The following is a 25,325-nucleotide window of genomic DNA, read 5'->3' as shown; positions in this document are numbered from 1 at the left end:
TACCATTTGTTTTCCCATATATCATTTGATTCTCCCAACAGACCTAGAGAGCAAGGTGCTAAGATGATCCTGTCACTGCAGAAAAATCAAAGGATTGCCCAAGGACACATGACTAAGAAGTGCCAGAATGTCTGACCCAGGAATGTCTGACTCCAAAGCTTAAGTTTCTACTCTAATAGTTCAAGAACAAAACAGTGCTAAAATTCATGAACACTTAAATACACACACACACACAACTATTCAGTTCATCTTTTTTTTTTTTTTAAGATTTTATTTATTTATTTGACAGAGAGCGAGACAGCTAGAGAGGGAACACAAGCAGGGGAGTGGGAGAGGGAGAAGCAGACTCCCGGCCGAGCAGGGAGCCCAATGCAGGGCCCAAACCCAGGACCCTGGGATCATGACCTGAGCCGAAGGCAGACGCTAAACGACTGAGCCACCCAGGCGCCCCTAAAGTTCTTCATCTTGATGAAAGTGTAAGAAACAACTTTATCCAAAAGTTATCAGATGAGAACATAAACTCCAACTACTTTTTATAATGGAAGAACTCACTTCATACATATAATTTACATGCACCTTTGAAAATCAAACATTGTAAGTATGAATTTCAGGGTAAATTGTAGAGATTCATTATAAAACCCAACATGAATGTACTCAACAGCCTAAACTGCCTCCAGGCAAAAAAAAAAAATCTTAAAAAAAAGTCTTATTGAATAAAGGCTAAAAGGAAAACTTTGATACCTTCACACTCATATGAATTCTCACCTCTTTTATGAACCTGGCATGGGTTCATAAAGATGTGGATTCATGAAGATTCACCTGAGGTCTGGGTCTGCGTGGCTCACTCAGTTAAGCATCCGACTCAGCTCAGGTCATAATCTCGGGGTTGAGACTGAGTCCCGCCATCCATGCCCAGCGTGGAGTCTGCTTAAGATTCTCTCTCCCTCTCCCCCCGTTCTCTCTCCCTATCTAGAAAAAAAAAATGGTGTATGATTGTCTAGTAGGTGCTGAGAGATGCTCATTCTTTTACCATTTTACAAATGAGAAACGTGAGGTAGAGGAAGGTCCAGCACTCAACAACTAGTCAAAAAAAAAAAAAATCAAAGTGTTAGTTTGATATTTGGTAAAATGTCATCTGGAAATCAACTATTCAAAAAGAAAGGAAAAGAAAGAAAGAAAGGAGAAAAAAGAGAAAGGGTTCAGCACTCATCCAAGGCACCACAATTACCAGGTAGCTGAGTGCACCTATGAACACAAGTCTGACTGGCTCCAAAGCCCCCGCTCACCCCACACCACCACACTGCCTCCCTGGCCTTGCCCGGCCCCCTACTTGCAAGCAGGCACAGAGAGCTTAAAACTAAAGCAAAAGCAACAGGGGAGGCATGGAGGGAGCAAAGGTCAGCAAGAACACTGGCTTCAGGCCCAACACATCACCAGGCAGGAAAAGCAGGGATCGTCCAGTTATGGAGAACTCCTCTCCTCTCCCCTCCCTCTACCCCATAGAGTCGAGAACCACAAGCAACTCGGTTTGGCAAACACAGGGAAGTCCCAGCTCTGTACCAAGTTGAAAGCTCTGGCTGTTTCTATCCAAAGAGGAGGGAAAATGGAGTTCAGGTTGACAGATCATCTTTCCTGTAGTCTTATCATCTGCCCACACCACCACAGAATAGTTTTCTTTCTCCTCTGATCTCAAAAATAGTTAATGTATTATTGTTGGCTGAGTACTCAGGATGTTCTCACAAGGATCCATATTGTAACACAAAAATAAAATACTGTGTTTCCCTAAGGTAACATTCATACTAGTCCCATTAAAAGCATACATTTTAAGCTGCAAATCTGAAATGACAGTACATAAGGGCCTCATTTTTTTTTCTTCAACAGTCACTAAAGTTGTTTAGGAAAAAAGGAAAGGTAAAAATTTTTTTGGTAATTTGAGTTATTTTAGATTAAGTGACCACTTGCTTCTGAATCCTTTCGTAAGCATTCAATTAAAAGGGACATGTTGAGAGATTCACATTTAAGCCATCATAAAGATCAGTCATCAAATCTTAGAGCCAGAAGGAACCTCATCTAACCACCATTCTTTCCCCATTTTACAGATGAGGAAGCAGAAGCCCAGAGAAGGAAATAATTTGTCAAAGTTAATAAATCTTATGAGTAACAAAACCAAGACTGAAATCAGGTCTCTTGATTCTCAGCTCAGCAGGTTGCCTCCCTCTCAGCGGTTGATATCGTTATACTGTTTACATAATATTAAATGAGAAGGTCTGAAAAATGTCTAGTAAGAAGTCTGACATACAATATTCTCTCAAATCTAATTTAATTTCCTCCCTCTCTTATTTAAATACCTGATACTAATTTTGGGCACTGAAAAGGTTAGGAAAACCCCCAGGACTTTTAAAATTACAGAAATCAACTAAAATTAAGTCTCAAAAGAGAACCATGAAACAAAAGTGACACAGGAACACATAATCAAATGCAAACTATAAAGGGTAGCTGATCATAAAATAGACCTATAATACACCTTGAAAATATTATAAGAGGGCTCCCTAAATATCAATGGGATCCTGGAAAACATAAGCTAAGTGACATGATTTTGTTAAAAATAAATAAGTCCAAGGCATTCAATTGGGATGTAATTGAGGTAACCATATAATTAAGAACCAAACATGGCTACTTTGAGTGAAAAAAGGAGCTAATGAGACAGAATACCAGGACAACAGACAAAAACCAAGACCCCCCCTTGCATATCCGGATGTTCAGGCACCCGACACAAGTCATTCCTAAGAAAAAGTACATTGTTTCACACACAACAAACTCCCAAGAGACAAGTACCACAAAGCAACAAATCTTTTCAAAATCAGGTCTAAAGAGACAACAAAACCCCACAGAATAGATTCTTTTTTCCAGTAAGATTCAACTATCTATTTTACCGGCAAGATGAAAGGTAAACCTTTTAAGATGACCTACCAATCCTACCTCAAAAAAAGGTATTGTCTATCCTTCATCCAAAAGGAACAAGGAAAAGAACCATTTATGACACACAAGTGAAAGAGGTAGGAGCATTATCCCCATTCTACAGATGAAGCAGGGTCAAGAGAGGCTTGATAACTTGCTCAAGGTCTGATTCTAAACCCAGGGATGACTCTAAAAGCCTCCTACACCACACTGCCCATCCATGAAAGTCCCAGGTTTCTTTTGGAACAGGCATCACAACTTGCCAGGCCACCTCTCTCCCTGCCTTCGAGATGTGGAGAACAATGTTTTTACTCTCAAGGAAGAATGAGGGGAGGGGATGGATGGAGAGGTATTCACATGCACTTGGCACACTCAGTCCAGCTGCAGGTCTTGGCTCTTTGACCCAAGGACAGCAAAAGGTCATGGGCCACAAGGACTCTGGTCCCCAGATCTGGGCCCCACATGATAACCAAGATCCTACCCTGAGGAATTATCTGACCTTGGAAATCAAACTGTAGAACCCAAATTCAACCTTCAAGGATTTTGCGGTCTTCTTCCTCCTTAGCTGCCATGTCCAGCAGTAACAGTAATGGCACCTACTTACTGACTATGTGCCAGGCCTCATGTGTTCTCCATGCATATCATTCAATCCTGCCAGGACCCTGGGAAGAAGGTTTTTGTTCTTTTTTAACTATTACCTTTATTATTTTGGGGGTGGCACATTAACATATATATTTTTTGAGAGTCTAACAATAGAGGAAATAAATAGACAGGCTCCCTGATGACCTGCACTTGAAACAACTGGTATATATCCTTTCAGATCATTTCTACACCACAAAACTTGTTTTCTTCTGTTCTTACAGGAAGACCACAGTAAGTTGAATGTTGGTTTTTCAGCCAACACTGAGGAGGCTTCTGCTTCCTCATCAGTAAAATGGGGAAAGAATGGTGGTTAGATGAGGTTCCTTCTGGCTCTAAGATTTGATGACTTTTGGGCATTTTTCCTTAAGAAGACACACAGTTCTACTTCACTCTTTTTTTAGGCTATATATTATTTCCTCTACATGGCTATAGCATAATTTATTTAGAGACAGGCACTGTTCCTTTCATTTTACAAATGAGTAGATAAGGGGCGCCTGGGTGGCACAGATGGTTGGGCGTCTGCCTTTGGCTCGGGTCGTGATCCCAGGGTCCTGGGGTCAAGCCCCGCATCGGGCTCCCTGCTTGGCGGGGAGCCTGCTTCTCCCTCTCCCTCTACTGTTCTCCCTGCTTGTGCTCTCTCGCTCTGTCAAATAAATAAAATCTTAAAAGACAACAACAACAACAAATGAGTAGATAAGCTCCCACAGGTTATGTAACCTTTCTAAGGTCACACAGCCAGTAAGTGGTAGGGTCAAGGTTGAAACCAGGCCTGATTCTGCAGTCTGCATACTCAAACACTCCTGGCTCCACAGCGTACCTGTTCTGTGAGTTTCCATCAGCTGGACTATGAACCCCCTGAAGACAGCACATCAGTTTTTCTAAGTCTATAGTGCCTAGCACATGTTGGCACGTAATAAATGTTTATATTTGTTGTATAATTATCTGCTGAATGTCACTTGTTTTGTACTATGTTTAGCTTCCCTACCATACCACTCATATCCTTCACAGTGCCCTGGCATACAGTGGGACACAACCATATCTGTTGAAAGTACAGGCCCAACACCCAGCAGAGAATTGCCCCCCACTCTCGGCCTGGTCACTTGGCTCCTTGCCATCTCAGAACTCATGTGCGACTCAGGCTCAGAGCCCACTTGCTTCTCTAGGAGCTTCCCTAACACAGGCCTTTCATATGGAGACCCCTCTACTCAGCTCTAACCTTAAACATCGTAAGAAGTCAGCACTAGAAAAGTTATTTGTCTTCTTACTTTGTAGTAATAGAGATCATAAACCATGGTTTTATAACAAACTAATAAGGCTTCAACCCACAAGAAATTGAAATTTTCAAAACAGAAGTCTAAAGCACTTAAGTATAGTTTATGCTAGGTATTACTTGGAGAGGGAGAAAAGATATGAAAGCAGTGAGATTATGCAAAGATCTACATGTCGATTTGAGTCTGAAAAAACTGAGAATCCTGAGTTTATAGTCTTGTCCTGCCTGACTCCAAGGCAGTGCAGAATTCTGACCTTGGTAATCTCTATTTTTTTAAAAAGATTTTTTACTTATTTATTTAACAGAGACAGACACAGCGAGAGAGGGAACACAAGCAGGGGGAGAGGGAGAAGCAGACTCCCCGCTGAGCAGGGAGCCCGACGTGGGGCTCGATCCTAGGACCCTGGGATCATGACCTGAGCTGAAGGCAGACGCTTAGCGGCTGAGCCACCCAGGCGCCCCTGACCTTGGTAATCTTTAGCACCAGATTTCTCCTCTATTAGCCAATACCTCATAAACTCCTAGAAACAGGTTCTTTTATGTATCATTGACCATAAAACTTCAGATTAGAAGACTTTAATAAGAGTTTTTGCATAATAAAAAAGCTGGCAAAAACCCACAAAAGTTCGTTTTTCCATTAAATTTAGTCATAGAACTTAGCTACTTTGACTTACTACCAAAAGCATGGGCAGCTACTATTACTGCTACTATAAAAATATCCCATTTTCTCCTCCCAGTTACCCAATATAAGCCTTAGAATCTAATTACTAGCAACTCCCCAAAAGGAATATCAGACACCCGCTGGACCGTAAGGTATTTTCTATTAACAATGATATCTGAGGATCTGTTCAATTCGTAAGGCCAACAACCACATAGATTAGAATCAGGCTCTCAGGTTGGCTTGTTTTACCGTAAGACACTGCAGTAGAAGAGGCACAAGAAGCCAAATCCCATCTTGTGAAGCAAAGTGCTACTCTGTATAGAACACAAATTGGACACATTTACGGAATCACTCGTTCATTTAGGGCATTTTACAGGCCCAATCTGGCCCCGGGCCAGGCTCAGGGCACACACAGTCAACATCTCCACTGTCACTGAACTTGGAGCTGAGACAGAAGAGACAGCAGGAAACTACAGTGGGGAAACTGCAGAGCGCCATGAGATCCCACGGAAAGGCTGCCTGATCCAGATGCCAGCGTCAGGAAATACTTCCCAAAGGAAGCAACATGTAGGCTGAGACCGAGTTTGCCGTGGAGAGGAGTGGAGAATGGGTATGGGAGCCAGGAGATGGGCAGACTGTGTTCTAAATAGAGAGAATCTGTTTAACTCCCACAGACTGGGCAGGAGGGTGGGACGTCAATCAATGACAGATGAAAACAGCTGTGATTAAGGAACCTCCCCATGAGGCACTGTTTTCTTCTATGCCAGGAACTTGACATTTAAATACCCAGACCATAATCTGGTTATGTTTCCAGCTGTGCTTTACTCTAGAAGGTGATAAAGGACCTCCTCTTAAATGTCTTCCACTTTCTACACATCCAGCACATTTCATTTCGGACTAGTCACTTTTCAAGTTCTCAGTAGCTCTGTGTGTGGCTGGTGTGGCCACATGATCTTTTCATATTTTGGTTTTACTTTTGTTACCCTTCCGCTCTATTTACAAATAACAGTAATAAGGTAAAACTCTCAAAATAATCCAATGTTACAATAGACCAATGGAAAAAAATTAGAACTAGGTAGTCTCCCCAGATATAATAGGGCTGATGAAGTGTACTTATTTCCGAGAGAATTATAACAGTACTAAAATCATTCTTTCACATTTTCCTAATTTTAATTATAATCCTAAAATTATTTAATTATTAATTACACTATTTCTGTGGTTAAGCGGCCTCAATGTTGCAGCAAACAGGAAAGTTACTCAAAGACATCAATTAGAAAATATTCTCACCAAATTGCAATTCACATTTTTTTTCTTCACTGTGAAAACCTGTTAAATGCCTATCTGAAGTTAAGCAGTCTCCAAAACAAGAATGTCTTTAAAATGTGCTGAATCGAAATCATTTAACATTTTGGAGATAATAAACACTTTGGGGATAACAGCACCCATACAGCTCAGCATACACTAGGCACTGCTGTATACAGAAGAGCTCATTTAGTGCTCACAAAGCCCAATGACGTAGGTGCTACGCCCAATCTTACAGATGAGGACACTGAGACACAGGCACAGTAAGTAACTCGTCCAAGATCACACAGGTAGGAAATGAGACAGCTGAGATTCAGAGCCAGACCGTCCACCCTCAAATCCATGCTCTCTAACTACTGCATTATATTGCCTCTCAATAGTTTTTCAAATATAAAACCAAAAATTAGTAAATAAAAATTACTATAATAAAACACCAGCCACCTATAATCCTTGAGGTATGTTTTGAATGATAGCACTCTATGAGTAGTTGAGGGTCTAGTCCCTTTGTCTGAGCCAAAATCTGACACTGTGCCTGTCCATGAAATGGCCACACCAGCCACACACAGAGCTGCTGAGAACTTGAAAAGTGACTAGTCCGAAATGAAATGTGCTGGATGTGTAAAATACGTTCTGAATTTGAGAGGCTCTGTATGAAAAAAGAACAGAAAGTATATCGCTAATAAGGTTTTAATATTAACTACATGCTTACATAATTTTGGATAGAGTGAGTTAAAATATTAAAATTAATATCACTTGTTTCTTTACACTTTTTTAATGTGGGTACTAGAAATTTAAAAATTGCTTTGTGGCTCCCATTATGTTTCTATTGGACAGAGCTCACCTAAAATGTATCCAGCCGGTCTACATCACTGATATTATTTACTCTTTTCTTGATGACTCAATCTGGAGGAACTTTAACCACCACCCTGTGTGTAATCTGTAATCTGTAATTGTGCTATCTTTGGTGTTGACTGAGGTCAGGCTGCCCACCCTCAGACCACAACCTTAGGTTATGCTTAAAGTGTGTCTTTCTATGGTTTCCAGCAGTCTGCCCACAACTACACCCCCCCAGCAACCTCAGATACAGCGTCTGAAGACTGAGAAGCCAGGTACACCGGGGTTGTGCAACAAGTAAGAGTAAAGGAAGGCCTGAAGAGGGTCTCCCACACATTGGCTTCAATGCTAGATTCTTCCGCGACTATTTTGATTGCGCAGAGGCCCTTTTCTGCCTTGACTACCTGCCTCCCATAGACCCTAGACACCTGGTACCCACTTTAACTTAGATTGGAGCACTTTACAACTCATCTTAAAATCCTGCAACGGTAATTTCAGCTTGAGAAGATGAGTACATTCTGAAGACAGATGGTGATGATGGTTGCTCAACACTGAACGTACTTAGTGCCACAGAACTGTACATTTAAACACGGTTAAAATGGTACATTTTATGTTATGTACATTTTACCACAATTAAAAAAAAACCCTCAACAGTTTCATATCTTTCTTAGGATCAAATTCAAACTCTTATGCAAGTCACACATGGCCCTCTGAATCTGACCTGTACCCACCTTTCTAGCCTCCCTCGTTTCAACCGGCCCTTATGCTCCAGGCCATCTCCCTCAACACACCATGCAGACTCAGATCTCAACGCCTTGCACATGTTAAACTCTCTACCTAAAAGTCTTTCCCCATCATCTCTACCCTTCTCCCTCATCCTTGGAAATTCCACTCAAACGTCACCTCTTCTCTGAAAATTCCCCCGACATCCCAAGGTTGAGAGGACTCCTCTTGCCACTGTGCTCTGCTGTCCCTTGTACTCTCCCACCCTTACAGTTTTATCTTTCTGGAAAGGCATTTTTGTTTACTTGACTGTTGCCCACTGTGAGCTCACGGAGAGCAGGCCTGTGCGCGGCCCTGGCACAGAGCCAGCATATAAGTGATGCGCCCTAAATGCTTGCTGAAGCCATTCAGTAAACAAGTACTTACTGAACGCCTATCAGAGGTACTGGGGATACTGCAGTGGAAAAAAGAAACAAAACCCTGCTTGCCTGGAGACTCTACAAATAAATGCCAGGTGGACATAAGTACTATAAAGAGAAATAAAGCAAAGTAAGGGGAGGGGCATTTTATATGGGATGGCCTGGAAGGTGCCCTTTAAGTAAAGACCAGAAACAAGGGGTAACTTTTCAGCTCACTGGCAGAACACTGAGTGAACTGCATCTTCTTCTGGTTCTAAACTGTGGTCTAGAAAACAGAAGGTACTGGAAAGAGAAGGTAAACTTTAATTTCCAAGAAAAGCAAACCATTCAACCCCTCTCTGTCCTAGCAACTTGATAGATTTTGCCATTACTACCTACTTCTCTCAGCATGAAGAACATAAGCATTCTACCTCAGTGGGATAAAGTGCACTTAGGGTCCTTTTCTGACTGAATCCTGCCCACCATGAAGCCTTATGGTTGCTAGAGAAAACTTATGAGAACATTTACTGAGTACTTATTCTGTATGTTAACAGAATACTCTAAGCATTTGACAATCCTCACAACGGCTTTTTGAAATATCCCGTTATTAAACTCACTTTAAAGAGGAAAATAAGGCATGAAGAGGTTAAATAATCTGTCCGACGTCACAGACTAGCAAGTGGCAAAGCTAGAATGTGAAACCCTGGCTCTAGAGTCTGAGCTGATAACCACTATGCTATCCGTTTCACATGTATTTCCTATCACAAAATACTCTTTGTTCCTACTGTTGGGTTTTCTTGTTAATCCTAAAATTATCAAATTTTACTTCATCTTTCTTCACATCTTGACCAAACCTCATTTCTCATTTCCAGTTCTACCATAAAAATCCAGTCTATATGTTGATCATTGTGAGGTTATTATTTACTAATTTTATTTTCAAGACTTCCATTAGAAATATAAACCTACACTAGGGTAAAAAAGCAGAATACAAACTATCAATGCAAAGACACAGATCATACTGCTATACAAAGTGTGCATGTAAGGTCTTCCAGGTGCTGAGAGCACAAAGACGGAGGAGGTCAGGCCAACCCCTGCCCCGGATAGCTCCGTCCGGTCTAGTGGGGCCTTAGGGTGGGGCGGGCTGACTGACAAGTAAAAGGCACGACGGGTGGTATGCCACAGATGCCCAGGCAGCAATGTAGAATGCCTAAACCACAACATTAAAAACCACTTAATATAGGGCAAGTGATTTTTTTTTTACTTGATATGTTTATTTTACCCTAAGATTTAAGAGTAACCTCTTTTTTGATATAGCAGGCGTCTCAAGCTCAATACAACTGAAATAAAACTCAATGGTCCCCTTAAACCTTGAAAACCTATTCCTTCTCAAATGGTCTCTATCTTAAAGGAGAGACAAGCCTGGCTGCTGAAGCAATAAACCTGTTATCCTCAACTCCAGCCACTGGACTTCCTTCCTGTCTCTCTCAACCACACACACACTTACACGTATGCACACATGCAATCACACACTCCATCAGATCTATTTGACCTCTTGACTGGATCCTTCTCTTCTGCAGGTCAAGGCTGGCTTCCACCAACTGGCCTCCTAACTGCTCTTCCTGTTTCTTTTTAATCTCCCTTACTCCACAGTCCATTCTCTCTGGCTTCAGAATTATCCCTCTTTCATACAAATCTGATCACATCGGGGCGCCTGGGTGGCTCAGTCGTTGAGCATCTGCCTTCGGCTCAGGTCATGATCCCAGGGTCCTGGGATCGAGTCCCACATCGGGCTCCCTGCCCGGCAGGGAGTCTCCTTCTCCCTCTCCCACTCCCCCTGCTTGTGTTCCTGCTCTCGCTCTGTCAAATAAATAAAATCTTTAAAAAAAAAAACAAAAACAAAACAAAACAAAAAAACAAATCTGATCACATCATTCCACTTTTTATAAATGTTTGGTGGTTTCTGATGACCCACAGGATCAAGTGTGAACCCCACTGCATCACACACACCTCTTCACAATGGGGTCCAACATTACTTTCCACATCACATCTTCTTTCATTCAACAAATTGTCACTGAATACCAACTGTGTGATCAGTCACTGGGAAAGGCACTGGTGCTAAATGGCAAATAAAAAGAGACAGCTTCTGGGTGCCTGGGTGGCTCAGTTGGTTAAGCGACTGCCTTCAGCTCAGGTCATGATCCTGGAGTCCCGGGATCGAGTCCCACATCGGGCTCCCTGCTCAGCGGGAAGTTTGCTTCTCCCTCTGACCCTCCCCCTCTCATGCTCTGTGTCTCATTCTTTCTCTCTCAAATAAATAAATAAAATCTTTAAAAAAAAAAAAAAAAAGAGACAGCTTCTGCCCTCATGAAACTTACAGTCTAGGACAAGAACAGACATTAAGCAGTCACACAAACGAATGTTTAAGACTACAACTATGGCAAGTACCACAAAGACACATCAGGCAAAGTGTTCTGAATTAGATAATGGCGATGGTTAGACAACCTTATGATGACACTAAAAAACACTGAATTGTATAGGTTAAGAGGTGAATTTATGGTATATAAATTATAGCTTAAAAGAAAAAGATGCACCGGGTTGCATACCTCTACTGGTAGATTTGGCCAAGGCAAAGATGGTGAAAGCTTCCCAGAGGAAATGAAACTTTTCACAAATAACTAACATTTACTGAGCATTTACTACACAACAGGCACCTTTCACTGTAATAATCAAGCTGATCCTCCTGACCATCCTGTAAAGTTGCTATTATTATCTTCAGTTTAAGAACTGACGGGCCAAGTAACTTTACCCAAGTCAGAGAGCCAAATGGCGATGACAGAATCCACACTTAGGCCGACTGACACCAAGACCCACACTCTTACCCGCTACACCCAGACAATGCCTGCTATTCAGAACGACTTATGATATAAAAAATTAATCATTGTTTCATTTCTTCCAATAGAAATTTCTCATATCTTTTGTCTTTAAAATAGCCTATATGAGGGGTGCCTGGGTGGCTCAGTCGGTTAAACGTCTGACTCTTGATTTCAGCCCAGGTCATGATCTCAGGGTCTTGAGATGAAGCCTGGTGTCGGGTTCCTCGCTCAGCAGGAAATCTGCTTGGGATTCTTTCCCCCTCCCCCTGCTCACACACACACTCTCCCAAATAAATTTTAAAAATCTTTTAAAAAACGAAGCCTAAATGAATAAACTGTAAAGTCCTACAAGATCCTAAACTCCCCCACCATCTCCCCCTCTCTCTCCCTCACACACTCTGCTCCAGCCACACAAGCCTCCTTTTGTTGCTCCAGTATGCTGGGCATGGTCCTACCACAGGGCCTTGACATCTGCTTGTGCTATGATGATTACAATCATGACATAGACTTTAAATCACGATTCTGCCGGGAAGCCTGGGTGGCTCAGTCGTTAAGCGTCTGCCTTCGGCTCAGGTCGTGATCCCAGAGTCCTGGGATGGAGCCCCGCATCGGGCTCCCTGCTCAGCAGGAAGCCTGCTTCTCCCTCTCCCCCTGCTTGTGTTCCCTGTCTCGCTGTGTCTCTCTCTGCCAAAAAATAAATAAAATCTTTAAAAAATAATAAAAAATAAAAATCACGATTCTGCCAAAACTTCAGTTAACATTTTCTGTAGCTATACTAATAGTACTAGCAAGATACTGTACTGAACTATACACTAATATTTTGAATATCATTAATTTTAAAACAACCTTTTTCCCAGTCTTTTACTGTTCTACATGATGTCACCATGCAAAGATTTTTATTTTACAAAATTCAGTAACAGTAGCTTTTGCTTATCAATTAGTATGAACAACAATCATACAGCTACATTTGCAGTGAAATAAAACAAAGCAATTAAGCCAAGAAAGTGTCACAATAGAACTTGATTCCCACCATCCCTAAATTCATCCCTAGAACCACAGTTTGTGAAATAACTATGGCAACGACACTTCAGGCCACCAAAATACCACCGAATTTTGTGGAAAACTATTGCCCATCTGTGCAAACACACACAAAAATACATGTTCACAGGACACCTGGATGGCTCAGTCAGTCAGTTAAGCTTCTGCCTTTGGCTCAGGTCATGGTCCCAGGGTCCTGGGATCGAGTCCTGCACCTGGCTCCCTGCTCAGGGGGGAGTCTGTTCTCCCTCTCCCACTCCCCCTGCTTTGTGCTCTCTCTCTCTCTCTCTGAATTAAAAAAAAAAAAATCTTAAAAAAAAATACATGTTCACAACCAGTTATATAACTTCAGTACAATAACACGATGACAATTTAAGTTCCTATCATGCTAAAAATCCTAAGTAACTCTTAAGCATATATATTGGCACAGACGGTTCAAAGTGGGTGCTGAGAAAGGAAAATTACATTTACATTCAAATCACAGTTGTCCCCAAACTCAAGATGATGAAAACTATCACTTTTTATCAAAAAGATTTACCTTGGTAACACCAAAAAAAATCCCAAATAATCTAATTAAAAATGGGCAGAAGACATGAACAGACATTTCTCCAAAGAAGACATACAGACAGCCAACAGACACATGGAAAGATGCTCAGCATCACTCAGCATCAGGGATATGCCAATCCAAACCACAGTGAGATATCACCTCACACCGGTCAGAACGGCTAAAATCAAAAACACAAGAAACAACAAGTGTTGGCGAGGATGTTAAGAAAAAGGAAACCTCAAACACTGTTGGTGGGAATGCAAACAGGGCAGCCACTCTGGAAAACACTATGGAGGTTCCTCAAAAAATTAAAAGTGGAATTACCGTATGATCCAATAATTCTACTACTGGGTATTTACCCAAAGAATATGGAAACACTAATTTCAAAAGATGTATGCACTCCTATGTTTACTTCAGCATTATCTACAATAGCCAAATTATGGAAGCAGTCCAAGTGTCCATCAATAGATGAATGGATAAAGAAGATACAGTACACACACACACACACACCGGAATATTACTTGGCCCCCCAAAAAATGAAATCTTGCCATTTGGATAGAGCTAGAGGGTATAACGCTAAGTGAAATAAGTCAGTCAGAGAAAGACAAATACTATATGATTTCACTCATATGTGGAATTTAAGAAACAAAACAAAGGAACAAAGAAAAAAAGAGACAAACCAAGAAACAGACTCTTAACTATAGAGAACACACTGATGGTTACCAAATGGGTGAAGGATTAAAAGTATACTTACGATGAACACTGAGTAATGTATAGAATTGTTGACTCACTATATTGTACACCTGAAACCAATATAACACTGTATTTTAACTATACTGGAATTTAAAAAAAAATTCACCTCGGGATTCTTTTAAATATTAAGCTCCGTCTGAGCTGAGCATAACAGGAAAAATCTCACCAAACTCAATTCACTAACACCCCCAGCAAAATGGTTTGACTACAACAAACTTCCCTAAGTGACTGGCACAGAGGATAAGAGCAAAGGCTTTGAGTCAGCTTGTTTGTTTTCAAACCTCGTTTTACCACTTACTAGCTGGAGGACCTTAGCCAAGTTCCTTTACCTCTTGAGCCTCAGTTCTCCATAAAAACAAAGACACCGCCACAAAACCTGTGACACAGTGCCTCAGCACATCATGACAAATGCCATAAATACTATCACCAAACTGAGCTATAGGAAGAAGTTAAATAACTGCCACTTTATGGCTGCACTTAATACTGTAGCCTTTAGAAGAGCTGTCCACAAAGACGATTTTTAAGTTCAATGAAGCTGTAATAATACAAGTTTTTATATACACATCTTTGTATGACCAAGGCTTTGCTTTTCCTTTTATGAATTTCTGGGCAATCTAAAGGCCAGAATTATTTTAATGACAATATTATGCCTGTAATTTTTGTTTTAAAGAAACTAGAGTTCGTTCTCTCTCTCACAAATATAAATAAATAAAATCTTTAAAAAGTGAGGGGGAACCTGGGTGGCTCAGTTGGTTAAGCGTCTGCCTACGGCTCAGGTCATGATCCCAGGGTCCTGGGATTGAGTCCCACATTGGGCTCCCTGCTCAGCCAGGAGTCTGCTTCTCCCTCTGCCCTCCCCCACCCCACCCTGGCTGGTTTTCTCTCTCTCTCTCTTGCAAAAATAAAATCTTTTAAAAAAATAAAGAAACTAGAGTTAAAAAGACAATCTTCTCCAATCTTCAGGGTTTTGTTTACTGAATTAGGTGATAATTCAAGCCTATCAAGTGACTAAATTATTAATTCACAATAATAGTGAACACCTACTGAACTCTTATCTGCTCTATGATACAAAGATACTCGGGCAGTGAACAAGTTTACTATCAGGCTGTCAAAACAAGTGTCAGGTTGCCTCAACCTCTGATGTAGCCTGATTACTGCCCTTCATGAAAGTATCTGCTATGTATCAACTGCTGGACCAACCATAAACAGTTGGAAATCACCAAGACCAACTCATTTCACAGGTGAGAAACTGAAGCCCAAAGAAATTAAATCCAAAGGCCACAAGGTTACTAACAAGTGGGGACTAGAAACTAAATCTCCCTACTTCTAATTTGATGTATCATTACTGGACAGTTGATGGTTTAAAAAAAGAAAGACCTATTCTAGTACCTCAAATTATTTTTGTACATAGTTGGGAAGAAAGTGAATATCCGAAATAAGTGAATGTTTGTTTAATGAGAGCTAAATATTAAGCACAAATTAATTTAACCCCTAGCCTATCATGAATATGTTGAAAGGGCTCCTAGGACAGAAAGGAGTGGAATCAACTAGTCATACTGTGTGGTATCCACGTCAAGTAAGGAGTCACTACTAACATGACCAAAACACTACCACTAGAATGCCTTTTTAAAAAAATTTTTTATTGTTATGTTAATCCCCATACATTACATCATTAGTTTTAGATGTGGTGTTCCATGATTCATTGTTTGTGCATAACACCCAGCGCTCCATGCAGAACGTGCCCTCTTTAATACCCATCACCAGGCTAACCCATCCTCCCACCCCCCTCCCCTCTAGAACCCTCAGTTTGTTTTTCAGAGTCCATCGTCTCTGATGGTTCGTCTACCCCTCCGATTTCTCCCCCTTCATTCTTCCCCTCCTGCTATCTTTTTTTCTTCTTAACATATATTGCATTATTTGTTTCAGAGGTACAGATCTGAGATTCAACAGTCTTGCACAATTCACAGCGCTTACCAGAGCACATACCCTCCCCAGTGTCTATCACCCAGTCACCGCATCCCTCCCACCCCACCCCCCACTCCAGCACCCCTCAGTTTGTTTCCTGAGATTAAGAATTCCTCATATCAGTGAGGTCATATGATACATGTCTTTCTCTGTTTGACTCATTTCGCTCAGCATAATACCCTCCAGTTCCATTCACGTCGTTGCAAATGGCAAGATCTCATTCCTTTTGATGGCTGCATAATATAGAATGCCTTTCTTATGAATAAAACACACTTTAGAACCACTGAACTTCCTCTACTCACATCAACATTCCTTTGGAAGAGAAAAAAGTATCCTTAACACTATTCCCCAGATATATATTTCACCTTTGCACAAGTTTTACCAGCTGCAAAATGCTCATTCTCTTTTGAAAAGAAAGATGCTGACAAATGAGCAAGGCAGTTTTCATACTTTTAATGCTCTGAATCAGGCTATTTTTACTAATATTCTTATTTCTATCAAAGTTATTTAGGCATGGCCTAAATGCCTTCAGGTCCAGATCTTAGGGAGGAGCCAACGAGTAATCTTTAAAGGATAGCCCATTTTCTTCTTGGGAAAACATTGTTAAAATGTCATCCACTGACAAAAAGGTGAACGACTACAGACACTAGAATGCAATACTATTTTAATAAGGGAAAATTCCAAAATATAACTTCTTTTTTTTTTTTAAAGATTTTATTTATTTACCCGACAGAGAGGGAGACACAGCAAGAGAGGGAACACAAGCAGGGGGAATGGGAGAGGGAGAAGCAGGCTTCCCGTGGAGCAGGGAGCCCGATGCGGGGCTCGATCCCAGGACCCTGGGATCATGACCTGAGCCGAAGGCAGACGCTTAACGACTGAGCCACCCAGGCGCCCCCCCAAATATAACTTTGTTTAAAAGTAGATAGTCACAGGGCACCTGGGTGGCTCAGTTAAGTGACCAACTCTTGATCTCAGGGTTGTGAGTTCAAGCCCCACATTGGGCTCCACATGTGAAGCCCACTTAAAGAAAAAAAAAAAGTAAATGGTCACGAACTTCCCATTCCCAGGCAAATTGAAGACTTCTACAAAGACTTTACTGTGTCAGATGAAAACGTGTCAGAATACTCCCATTTATACCCAACAGCTGAGAGACTGGGTGCTACAGTAAACCATCTGATCAGTTAAGTTACCACAGACACTACACACTAATTGCCAATTCTCAAATAACTAAAATATATTCTAAACCTGTGTTGCCCAATATGGTAGCCACTAACCACGTGTGGCTACTGAGCACTTGAAATGTGCTACTCTAAACTGAGGTGTACTATAAACGTAAAACCTCTCCAGATTCACACTGGATTTCAATGACTTAATGTAAAAAAAAAAAAAAAAAAAGGTAAAATATCACATTAGTAAACTTTTCATGTTGATTACATGTTAAAATAATACTTCTGATATAATGAGTTAATAAAAGACATTACTAAAATATCACCTTTTTATGTAGTTCCTAGAAAATTTAAAATCACGTTTGTGTGGCTCACATTACATTCCTACTAGAAAGTACTGCTCTATACAAAGTATGCAAAATATGATCCAATCTTTCTTTGATGATTCATCATAATGATGAACACCAACTATACAATAAAGAAAAATCTTATTTATATCTTGGATACATGGTTTAAGATAGGACCAAGAACGAATGGCATGTCCTTAGAACTTAATTAAATCTACAGCCAGCCTTGTATTAATAGAGGAAGAACTCAATCCTACAAGTAGTATTTTTTAGGATCAAGAAGGAAATACAGACCTAAAGGCCACAAAAGAGAAACTAAGAGAAATACCATCTGTTTCTAGAAGGGATTTCAAAACAAAAGCAGTGTGTTTTAAATAGTTAATAAGCTTACCTGTTTTGTTAAAAGTAGTATTTGATTATTTTGAGTATCATGAAGAAATTTCCCAACTGCCAGGTAAGCAAACTTCTTAAAAAAGAAACCTGATAAGGAAGAGACTAGAAACTCTAAGCATGTGGAATAGAGGTAAAACATCTGAGTGTACCATATGGAAAATGTAAGCCAGGTTCCTTAACAGGGCATTTATAATGAAACATTACACAATGATGAAACCAATCAAAATTTTATAAATATCCTTCAATATTACTGTAGTATATAGTGAAATCAACTATAACATTATTTAACTAACACTGCTTTCAAAATTCCAAGACACTACAATGCCTTTTCCAAATCTAGCCAGTGATAATTAGGGAGGGAACAGCTTCCAAATGCCTTATCTTGCAGAGGTTAAAATTAGAAATTGACCATTCAGAGCCATGTTAACAATAATAAATATTTGCATGGCATTCTGTTTGACAAGCACTTTTGGACACATCATCCTTTTTGATCCTCAGGACAGCCCTCAGACACTGGTATGTTTTTATTCCTATTTCAGAGGTAATTCCAGGCTTGAGACCTTGACTTGTTCAAGGTCACATAGCTAAAAAGTAGCAGAACCAGTACTCCACTCCGGATCTTCTGATACTCATCCAATTCTCTTTCCATTACAAGACATTCATTTAAAACCAAATGTTTAGAAACCCAGCAAGCCCTGATGCCAAAGATCTAAGGATCAATGAGGTCAAAGCTTAAGAATCTGTAAACATGACGTGCTGGAATGAGTTCAAAAAGGGGAGAAGAGATTATCAAGAGGCAGGAAATGACCTGAAAGATCAGGGGGGGGGAAATTCTAATCTGAATGTCCTTGAGTGCAGCATCGCAGAAGAGCAGTACTCGAGCAGAAAATGCAGAGAAACGGCGCTTTCCTTCCGAAACGTGATCTCCAGTGTAGAATTTGTAGGTTAAAGCAATGCTTTTGTTGTTACTTCACTATAAACGTGTTTGGGAATTGTACTTAAAATAAAGGCACTCAGAAAACCAGGCCATCCAGCTGGGGACCACCGGTCCTACATTCCTTCCTAAGTCATGAACCACCTCACAAAAATCCAGACTAGAAACACTGTAATTCAGCGCGCACTGCGATTTAGACGGCAGGTAAAGGAAATGGCAAATCCTTCTAGCAGAACGCATCCTTGAGGGCAGGACAAAGGCGGCACCCCACCGACGAACCTCCTTCCACCTCCAGATCGCAGTGACAACGGACCGCTCAGAGCAAAATGTGCAAATCTCCAGGACACGGTGAAAAGGAGCTCCTAAGATGGCTCTCCCAACCCGATCCCTGTGTAAATTCCTCAATACAACACAATTTCAGCGTCAGGGGAGGGCCAAGGAAATACGTGCGGCTCCCAGGGTGGGAAGCCCACACGGGAGCGTACACACCGCCGGCTCCCAGCTCAAGCCCAGCAAATCGCAGGCGGGGGGCTGCGGGGGCGCCGCGAGACCCCGAAACCCGGCGGGCGCCAAACGACACCCCTGTCTGAACACCCGCCAGGACGGACGGAAAAACGACTGGCTCCAGTTTCACCTCCGGCTTCCCCCCCCGGGCAGCCCCCAACTGGGAGGGCCGGCAAGAAGGGCCGAGCCGCGGCCGAGGGGGCGCCGGCCCGGGCGGGGGGCGGGCGGCGGAGGTGGGCGACCGCCGCGACCCTCGCCCGGCCCCCGACCGCCTGGCCCGGGCCCCGGGCCCCGGTCCCCAGCCCCCGGTCCGGCCCGCGCTGACAGCCCCGGCGCCGCCCCCACCTGCCCGCCCGGGGGGCGCCGGGGCCGGGCGCGCCCGCCAGGCCACTTCCTTCCCCGCCCGCCCGGCCTCGCGCGGGGCCCGGGGGCGGGGAGCCGCGGGAGGAAGGAGGCCTGGCCGGCCGCCCACGGAGGAAGCCGCCGCCGCCCGCACCCACCGGCATCATCTCGGCGCGGGTCCGCGGCGCCCTCGGCCGCCTGACAGGACGCTCGGCGCCGCGCCGCGCCCGCCGCTCCGGCCGTCCTCGCAGGCCGCGCACCCGCCGCCGCGCTCTCGGGCCCTCAGCGGCGAGGCGGCGGCTGCGGCTGCGGCGGGCTGCGGAGCCTGACCGGCCCTGTCGCGGCCTCCGCCGCGCTGCGTCGCTGTCCCGGGACCGGCCGCCGCCGCCGCCGCCTCCGCCCGACCGCCTCGCGCCGCCGGCCCTCGGGCTCTCTCCTCAGCCCCGCAGGCCCCGCCCCCAGCGCGTCGCCCACACGGGGCCAGCCGCCCCCTCCGATTGGCTCGGCGGGGCCGGGGGCGGGGCCGGGGGGCTGGAGCTTCCCGGCCCCGCCCCCAGCCGCTCGCGGCAGCCAGGTGCGAGCGCGCCCGTGCGCGTCCGCGCTCCCGCGGCCGGGCGCGCTGCGGACGCCTCGCCGCTGCCCCGCCCCGCGTGGCGGCCTGCGGGCGCAGGGCCGCGCGGGAGCGGGAGCGCGGGTTCTCCGAGACCTCGGGAGTGGGAAAACGGAGGCCGGGAGAGGGCAGGGCCCGGGCGCGGCCCCGCAGCGAGTCACATCAGGGCCGGGACTCGAACCTTGGGCTCCGGGCGGCCGCCGGGGGGCGGGACGCATCCCGCGGCGACGGCGAGCGCCGCGTCTGGCCGCGGCCTGACCCCGGGCTCCCGGCGCGGGGTGCGGCTGCAGCGAGGGACCGGGCCGGAGGGGCGTGGTGCGCCCCAAACCGTCCACGTGACCCGGCTCCGCGGCCCTCGGGACAGACCCCAGACCCCGCCCTGCGCTCCGGCCGGGCCCCGGAGCACCTGGTCGGCCGTCCGCCACCGCGTCTTAACGCGGCCCGGGGCACCCTGCTCCAGCCGGCCTTCCTGGTCTCGTGTGCGCTCTCCAGCCGCGGCCCTTCACACCGGCGATACCCCCGGCTTCGAACGCCTGTGCCCTCCTGTGCCGGCGTCCTTGGTGCTCGAACGACCCGGGTTAGAGCCCAGGCCCCATCTGCAGGGACCAGATCTCTTCTACAGCCTTGTCTCCCGTGACACCTCCCGCTCTGGCCCGAGCGCCCGAGTGACGGAGACCCGGGCCACGTGTCCAGAGCCCATCACAGGGCATGGCACGGAGTGTAGTAAAGGCCGCAGAAAGGGCAGGCACCCTTCCTATGCTCGCCACACTGTGCCACTCATTTGAACCCTGGCTGGGAGAGATCGTGTCTGATGTCCTCCGCACGCAGCGCTGAAACTTCCGCGAGCACCCTGAACACGGAGGTCTGTTTATGGCCCCAAACACCAAAGGCCATAAACCACCCTGGGAAGGGCCCAGCTTCTTGGAGACGGCAGCAGGTGGTCAGGGTCCATCTCTCTTAGCCTGTCCTGTCCTCTGAGAGGCTCAAGGCCTGTGGGTGGGGCTGGGCGCAGGAGGGAGGCCGGGGAGTAAGCACTGTTCTCTTCATGGAAAGCCACCCCTGGTCTTCAGAGGCCACAGGGGTTGGTGTTTAAGAGTGTAGACTTTCCAGTTAGACAAACACATCCTCTGCCACGCCCTCACTGCATGGTCCTGGACAAGCTACATCTCTCTGTATCTCAATTTACCCATCCCTATAATGGGGGATTACAGAAATAATAGTGGCTGCCTCATGGAATGCGGAGGTTCAGACATGATGTATGAAAAGCTCCTAGCACAGTTTGTGGTACATGGTAAGTGCTCCATAAATGGTTTCCTGTAGTTATGCTATTGTTAACAAGCTGGCTTAACGTACCTGTGTCCCTGGGAGACGGATCACCCAGGAAGTTTTAAACTCACACACATGGGCAGTAGTGGCTAGTGACACATCTCTTCTGGGAGCAGGGTTTGGAAAGAGAAGAGGAATCTCTGGGTAATGGGAGGAAGTCAGAGACCTGGGTTCCAATTCCAGCTCTGCTTCTCACTCCCTGTGTGTTCTTAGGCAACTGGCAGCCCCTTCTCTGGGTCTCCGTTTCTCTCTGGGTAACCACAGAGGGGTTAGATTTTGTGAGATCCTATAGCCTTCCACCTCTGCCATGCTAGTGTTCATGAATCGTGGGGGTGGGTGCTGACCCACTAAGCCAGGCAAGGGACAGGCTTTGCTAGAGCACTGCAGAGATGTGCCCCCTGCCTTGAGGTAGTCGAAATGAGCCCACTCTTCTGAGAAAGAAAGCCTAGCCACTGGGGTCCCACTCTTGCCTGTAGGACCCTTAGGTGCAGATAGTGGCAGCCACCCTGCCCGCACACCAAGGCCCCATCTATCCTCTAGGCAGGCGTGCATCTGAGGCCAGGATGGTTAGTGTCCCCTCGCCCCCAGAGGCTCTCCAGCTGGTCCTCCTCCTCTCCACCCTGCTGCAACCGCCTTGCATCAGGCCCCATCACTTGGCATCCAGACCAAGGCTGTTGATAATTGGCCTCCCTGCTCTGACCTCCTCCACGCCCAAATCATCCCACACAGAGACATAATTGGGTCACATGTACACACGCCTGCCCTGCAAAGTTCTTGTCACCCAGACTGAAGTTCACAAGAGGCGCTTCAGGAACCACTCTTGATGGTGGGATACAGGCTTTAGTGTAATATAAGAAGATGTGCACATTGTTCAGAGATACACACTAGCATATGTATGAGGGCTGGAATTTGCTTGAAAACAATTGAGCAAAAGGGGGAGAGCGAGGCAGGGAGGGATAGCTGAAGCATACACGCAAATTCTTGATAAGTGCTGAATATGGGCGGTGGGTATATGGGGTGCCTCGTATTCGTCTACTTGGTATGTTTGAAATACTTTGTAGTAAAAATTATTCAATGCTCTTTAAAACAAACACAGGGCGCCTGGGTGGCTCAGTCGTTAAGCATCTGCCTTCAGCTCAGGTCATGATCCCAGGGTCCTGGAATCGAGTCCCGCATCGGGCTCCCTGCTCCATGGGAGGCCTGTTTCTCCCTCCCCCACTCCCCCTGCTTGTGTTCCCTCTCTCGCTTTGTCTCTCTCTGTCAAATAAATAAATAAAATCTTTAAAAAATAATAAAAATAAAAAAACCCCACAAAGGCCATTCAGGGAGAAAAGCAGTACAGATTGGTATTTGCATAAAGGATTCTTGAAAGGTGCACTGGACACTAATAAAGCAGCGGCTGTAGGTGGGAATGGGCGATGCACAGGCAAGGGATAGAAGTCTGAGCGAGATTTTCACTATTTTTAAAAAATAAACTTTATTTTTAGAACGATTTAGATTTACAGAAAAATTTCAAAGATAATATAAAGAGTTCTCATAGCCTCCCTCGCCTCCCTGTTTTCTCTCTTATCAACATCTTGCGTGAGGATGGTGCATTGGTTACAACCAGCCAACCTATATCGATACACTAGGATAACGGAAGTCCATCCTTTATTCAGATTTCCTTAGTCTTACCCAATGTTCTTTGTTCCAGGACCCCATCCAAGACACCACATTAAACTTAGTCGTATTGTCTCCCTAGGCTCCTCTGGGCTGTGACAGTTTCCCAGAGTTTCCTTGGTTTTGTTGTTGTTTTTGTTGTTGTTTTGGTTTTTTTATGACCTTGACAGTTTTGAGGAATACAAGTTAGGTGTTTTGTAGAATGTTCCTCATTTGAGATTTATCTAATGTTTTTCTTATCAGTAGACTGAGCTTAGGGGATGTCTGGAGGAAGGCCACACAGGTAAAGAGCCATTTTCATCCACATCCTACCAAGGGCACACGCTATCAACATGACGTATCGCTGTTCATGACCTTGATCATCTGGTCATTATTACTTTTTATGTTGGATTCTTGAACCAGATTAATATATCACTATTTAAAATTAAAATATAAAAACCTTAAGACCTGTATTAGTTTGCTAGGGCTGCGAAAACAAAAGATCACAGAATGGGGGGCTTAAACAACAGAAATTTATTTTCTCACCGTCCTGGGGGCTGGAAGTCCCAGATCAAGGTGGGGGCAGGGTTGGGTTCTTCTGAGGTCTCTCTCCTTGACCTGCAGATGCTGGCTCTTTGCTCATTGTGCATGCATCCCTGGTGTCTTTCCCTCTTTCTTTCTTTCTTTCTTTCTTTCTTTCTTTCTTTCTTTTTTTTTTAAGATTTTATTTATTTATTTGACAGAGACAGAGACAGCAAGAGCAGGAACAAAAGCAGGGGGAGTGGGAGAGGGAGAAGCAGGCTTCCCGCTGAGCAGGGAGCCCAACGTGGGACTCGATCCCAGGACTCTGGGATCATGACCCGAGCCGAAGGCAGCCACTTAACGACTGAGCCACCCAGGCGCCCTCTTTCCCTTTTTCTATAACGACACCAGTCATATTGGATTAGAGCCCACCCATATGACCTCTCTTTAACCTTGATTCCCTCTCTAAAGGCCCTATCTCCAAATAGTCACATCTGGAGGTTAGAGAAGGGATTAGGACTTCAACATATGAATCTTGGGGGGCAGGGGCTCAATTCAGTCTATAACAAGACCCCTCAAAGCATGGCCACAATCTACTTTTTCAAGTTAACCTCCCATGCCCCTAGCACTTCCCAGCTAAGGGATCGTATACCCCAGCCATCCCGAACCCCAGCCATTCCCTCCTCCAAGTCCTTGTGCATCCACCTCCCTGCACCTGCAACAGCACTGTCAATTTCCTCCAGAAGTGCTACCTGTTCTCGTCACAATTCAAATCCTTTCTCTTCTTCAAGGTTTTCCCAGTTCCCCCCAGGAGAACTCATCTCTACCACCTTCTCCCAAACTGCTCAGTCCTGGGTCACCTGTCACAACCTGCCACCTTAGAGCTGGCAACACACCTATTTGGCCCAGGGGTCAGTTCCCTCAGATAACAAAGGTGGGCTGGTTTTCTCCTGGGTGCCCAGCAAGGGTCCAGGCTGTGGGGACAGAACCTTGAGCAAGACAGACATGGCTCTTTTTTTTTTGGTTCTTACACTCATGGAGCTTTTATTCTGGTCATGGGAGAAGATGATAAACAAGAGCACAAAGAAAATAACTTCAAACACTGGTTAAGTGTATTAAACCAGTAAAGCCCGGTAATGTGACAGGGGTAGATGCTTTTTCCTGAAGAAGGTGACATTTGAGTTGGGAGCAAAACACTGAGGAGGTAGCCTTGCAGGCTCCTCAGGAGGACCATGTGAAGGAGGAGAAAGAGCAGGTGAGAAGAGAATGAACTTATGGCAACTCTGGGGGCAAGTACTGGGGGCTCAGGGGTGGAGCTGGGGAGAGTGAAGGGAGGTGAGGTCCAGTTTGGGTTTGTGGGCCATGGAGAGTCTGGATTTTATATTAGTGATTTTTCTAGGGGAGTAAAGGGACCTGATTTATGTTTTCCAATGCCCAGTGGCCACCATGGGGAGGGTGGCAAGATGGGAGGAGGGAGGCCCTTAGGAGGACTAAGGTGGAGGTGGCAGACTGAGGAACGGGCCTCCTTTTGGATGTGTTTTGACCGGGTGTTCTTAGGAAAGAAAGAAAGGACCTG

General features: G+C 44.9%; 1 protein-coding gene across 3 annotated transcripts in view; it reads right to left on the bottom strand.

The window, feature by feature from the left end:
- The window catches only part of PPP1R13B (protein phosphatase 1 regulatory subunit 13B), a 91,646-nt gene extending 71,587 nt beyond the window's left edge, over positions 1-20,059 (bottom strand). For all 3 annotated transcript variants that reach the window (XM_034993103.1, XM_034993105.1, XM_034993107.1), the window contains exon 1: positions 19,812-20,059. In XM_034993103.1, the coding sequence (XP_034848994.1) occupies positions 19,812-19,820 (9 nt within the window). In that variant the 5' untranslated portion in view covers positions 19,821-20,059. The remainder of the gene's footprint in view (positions 1-19,811) is intronic.
- Positions 20,060-25,325: the final 5,266 nt, after the last annotated feature.

Source organism: Mirounga leonina, unplaced genomic scaffold (assembly GCF_011800145.1).
Source record: "Mirounga leonina isolate KUSES-001 unplaced genomic scaffold, KU_Mleo_1.0 Mir_82, whole genome shotgun sequence".
Taxonomy (NCBI): Eukaryota; Metazoa; Chordata; class Mammalia; order Carnivora; family Phocidae; genus Mirounga; species Mirounga leonina.
This window is presented reverse-complemented; position numbering and strand designations above follow the sequence as displayed.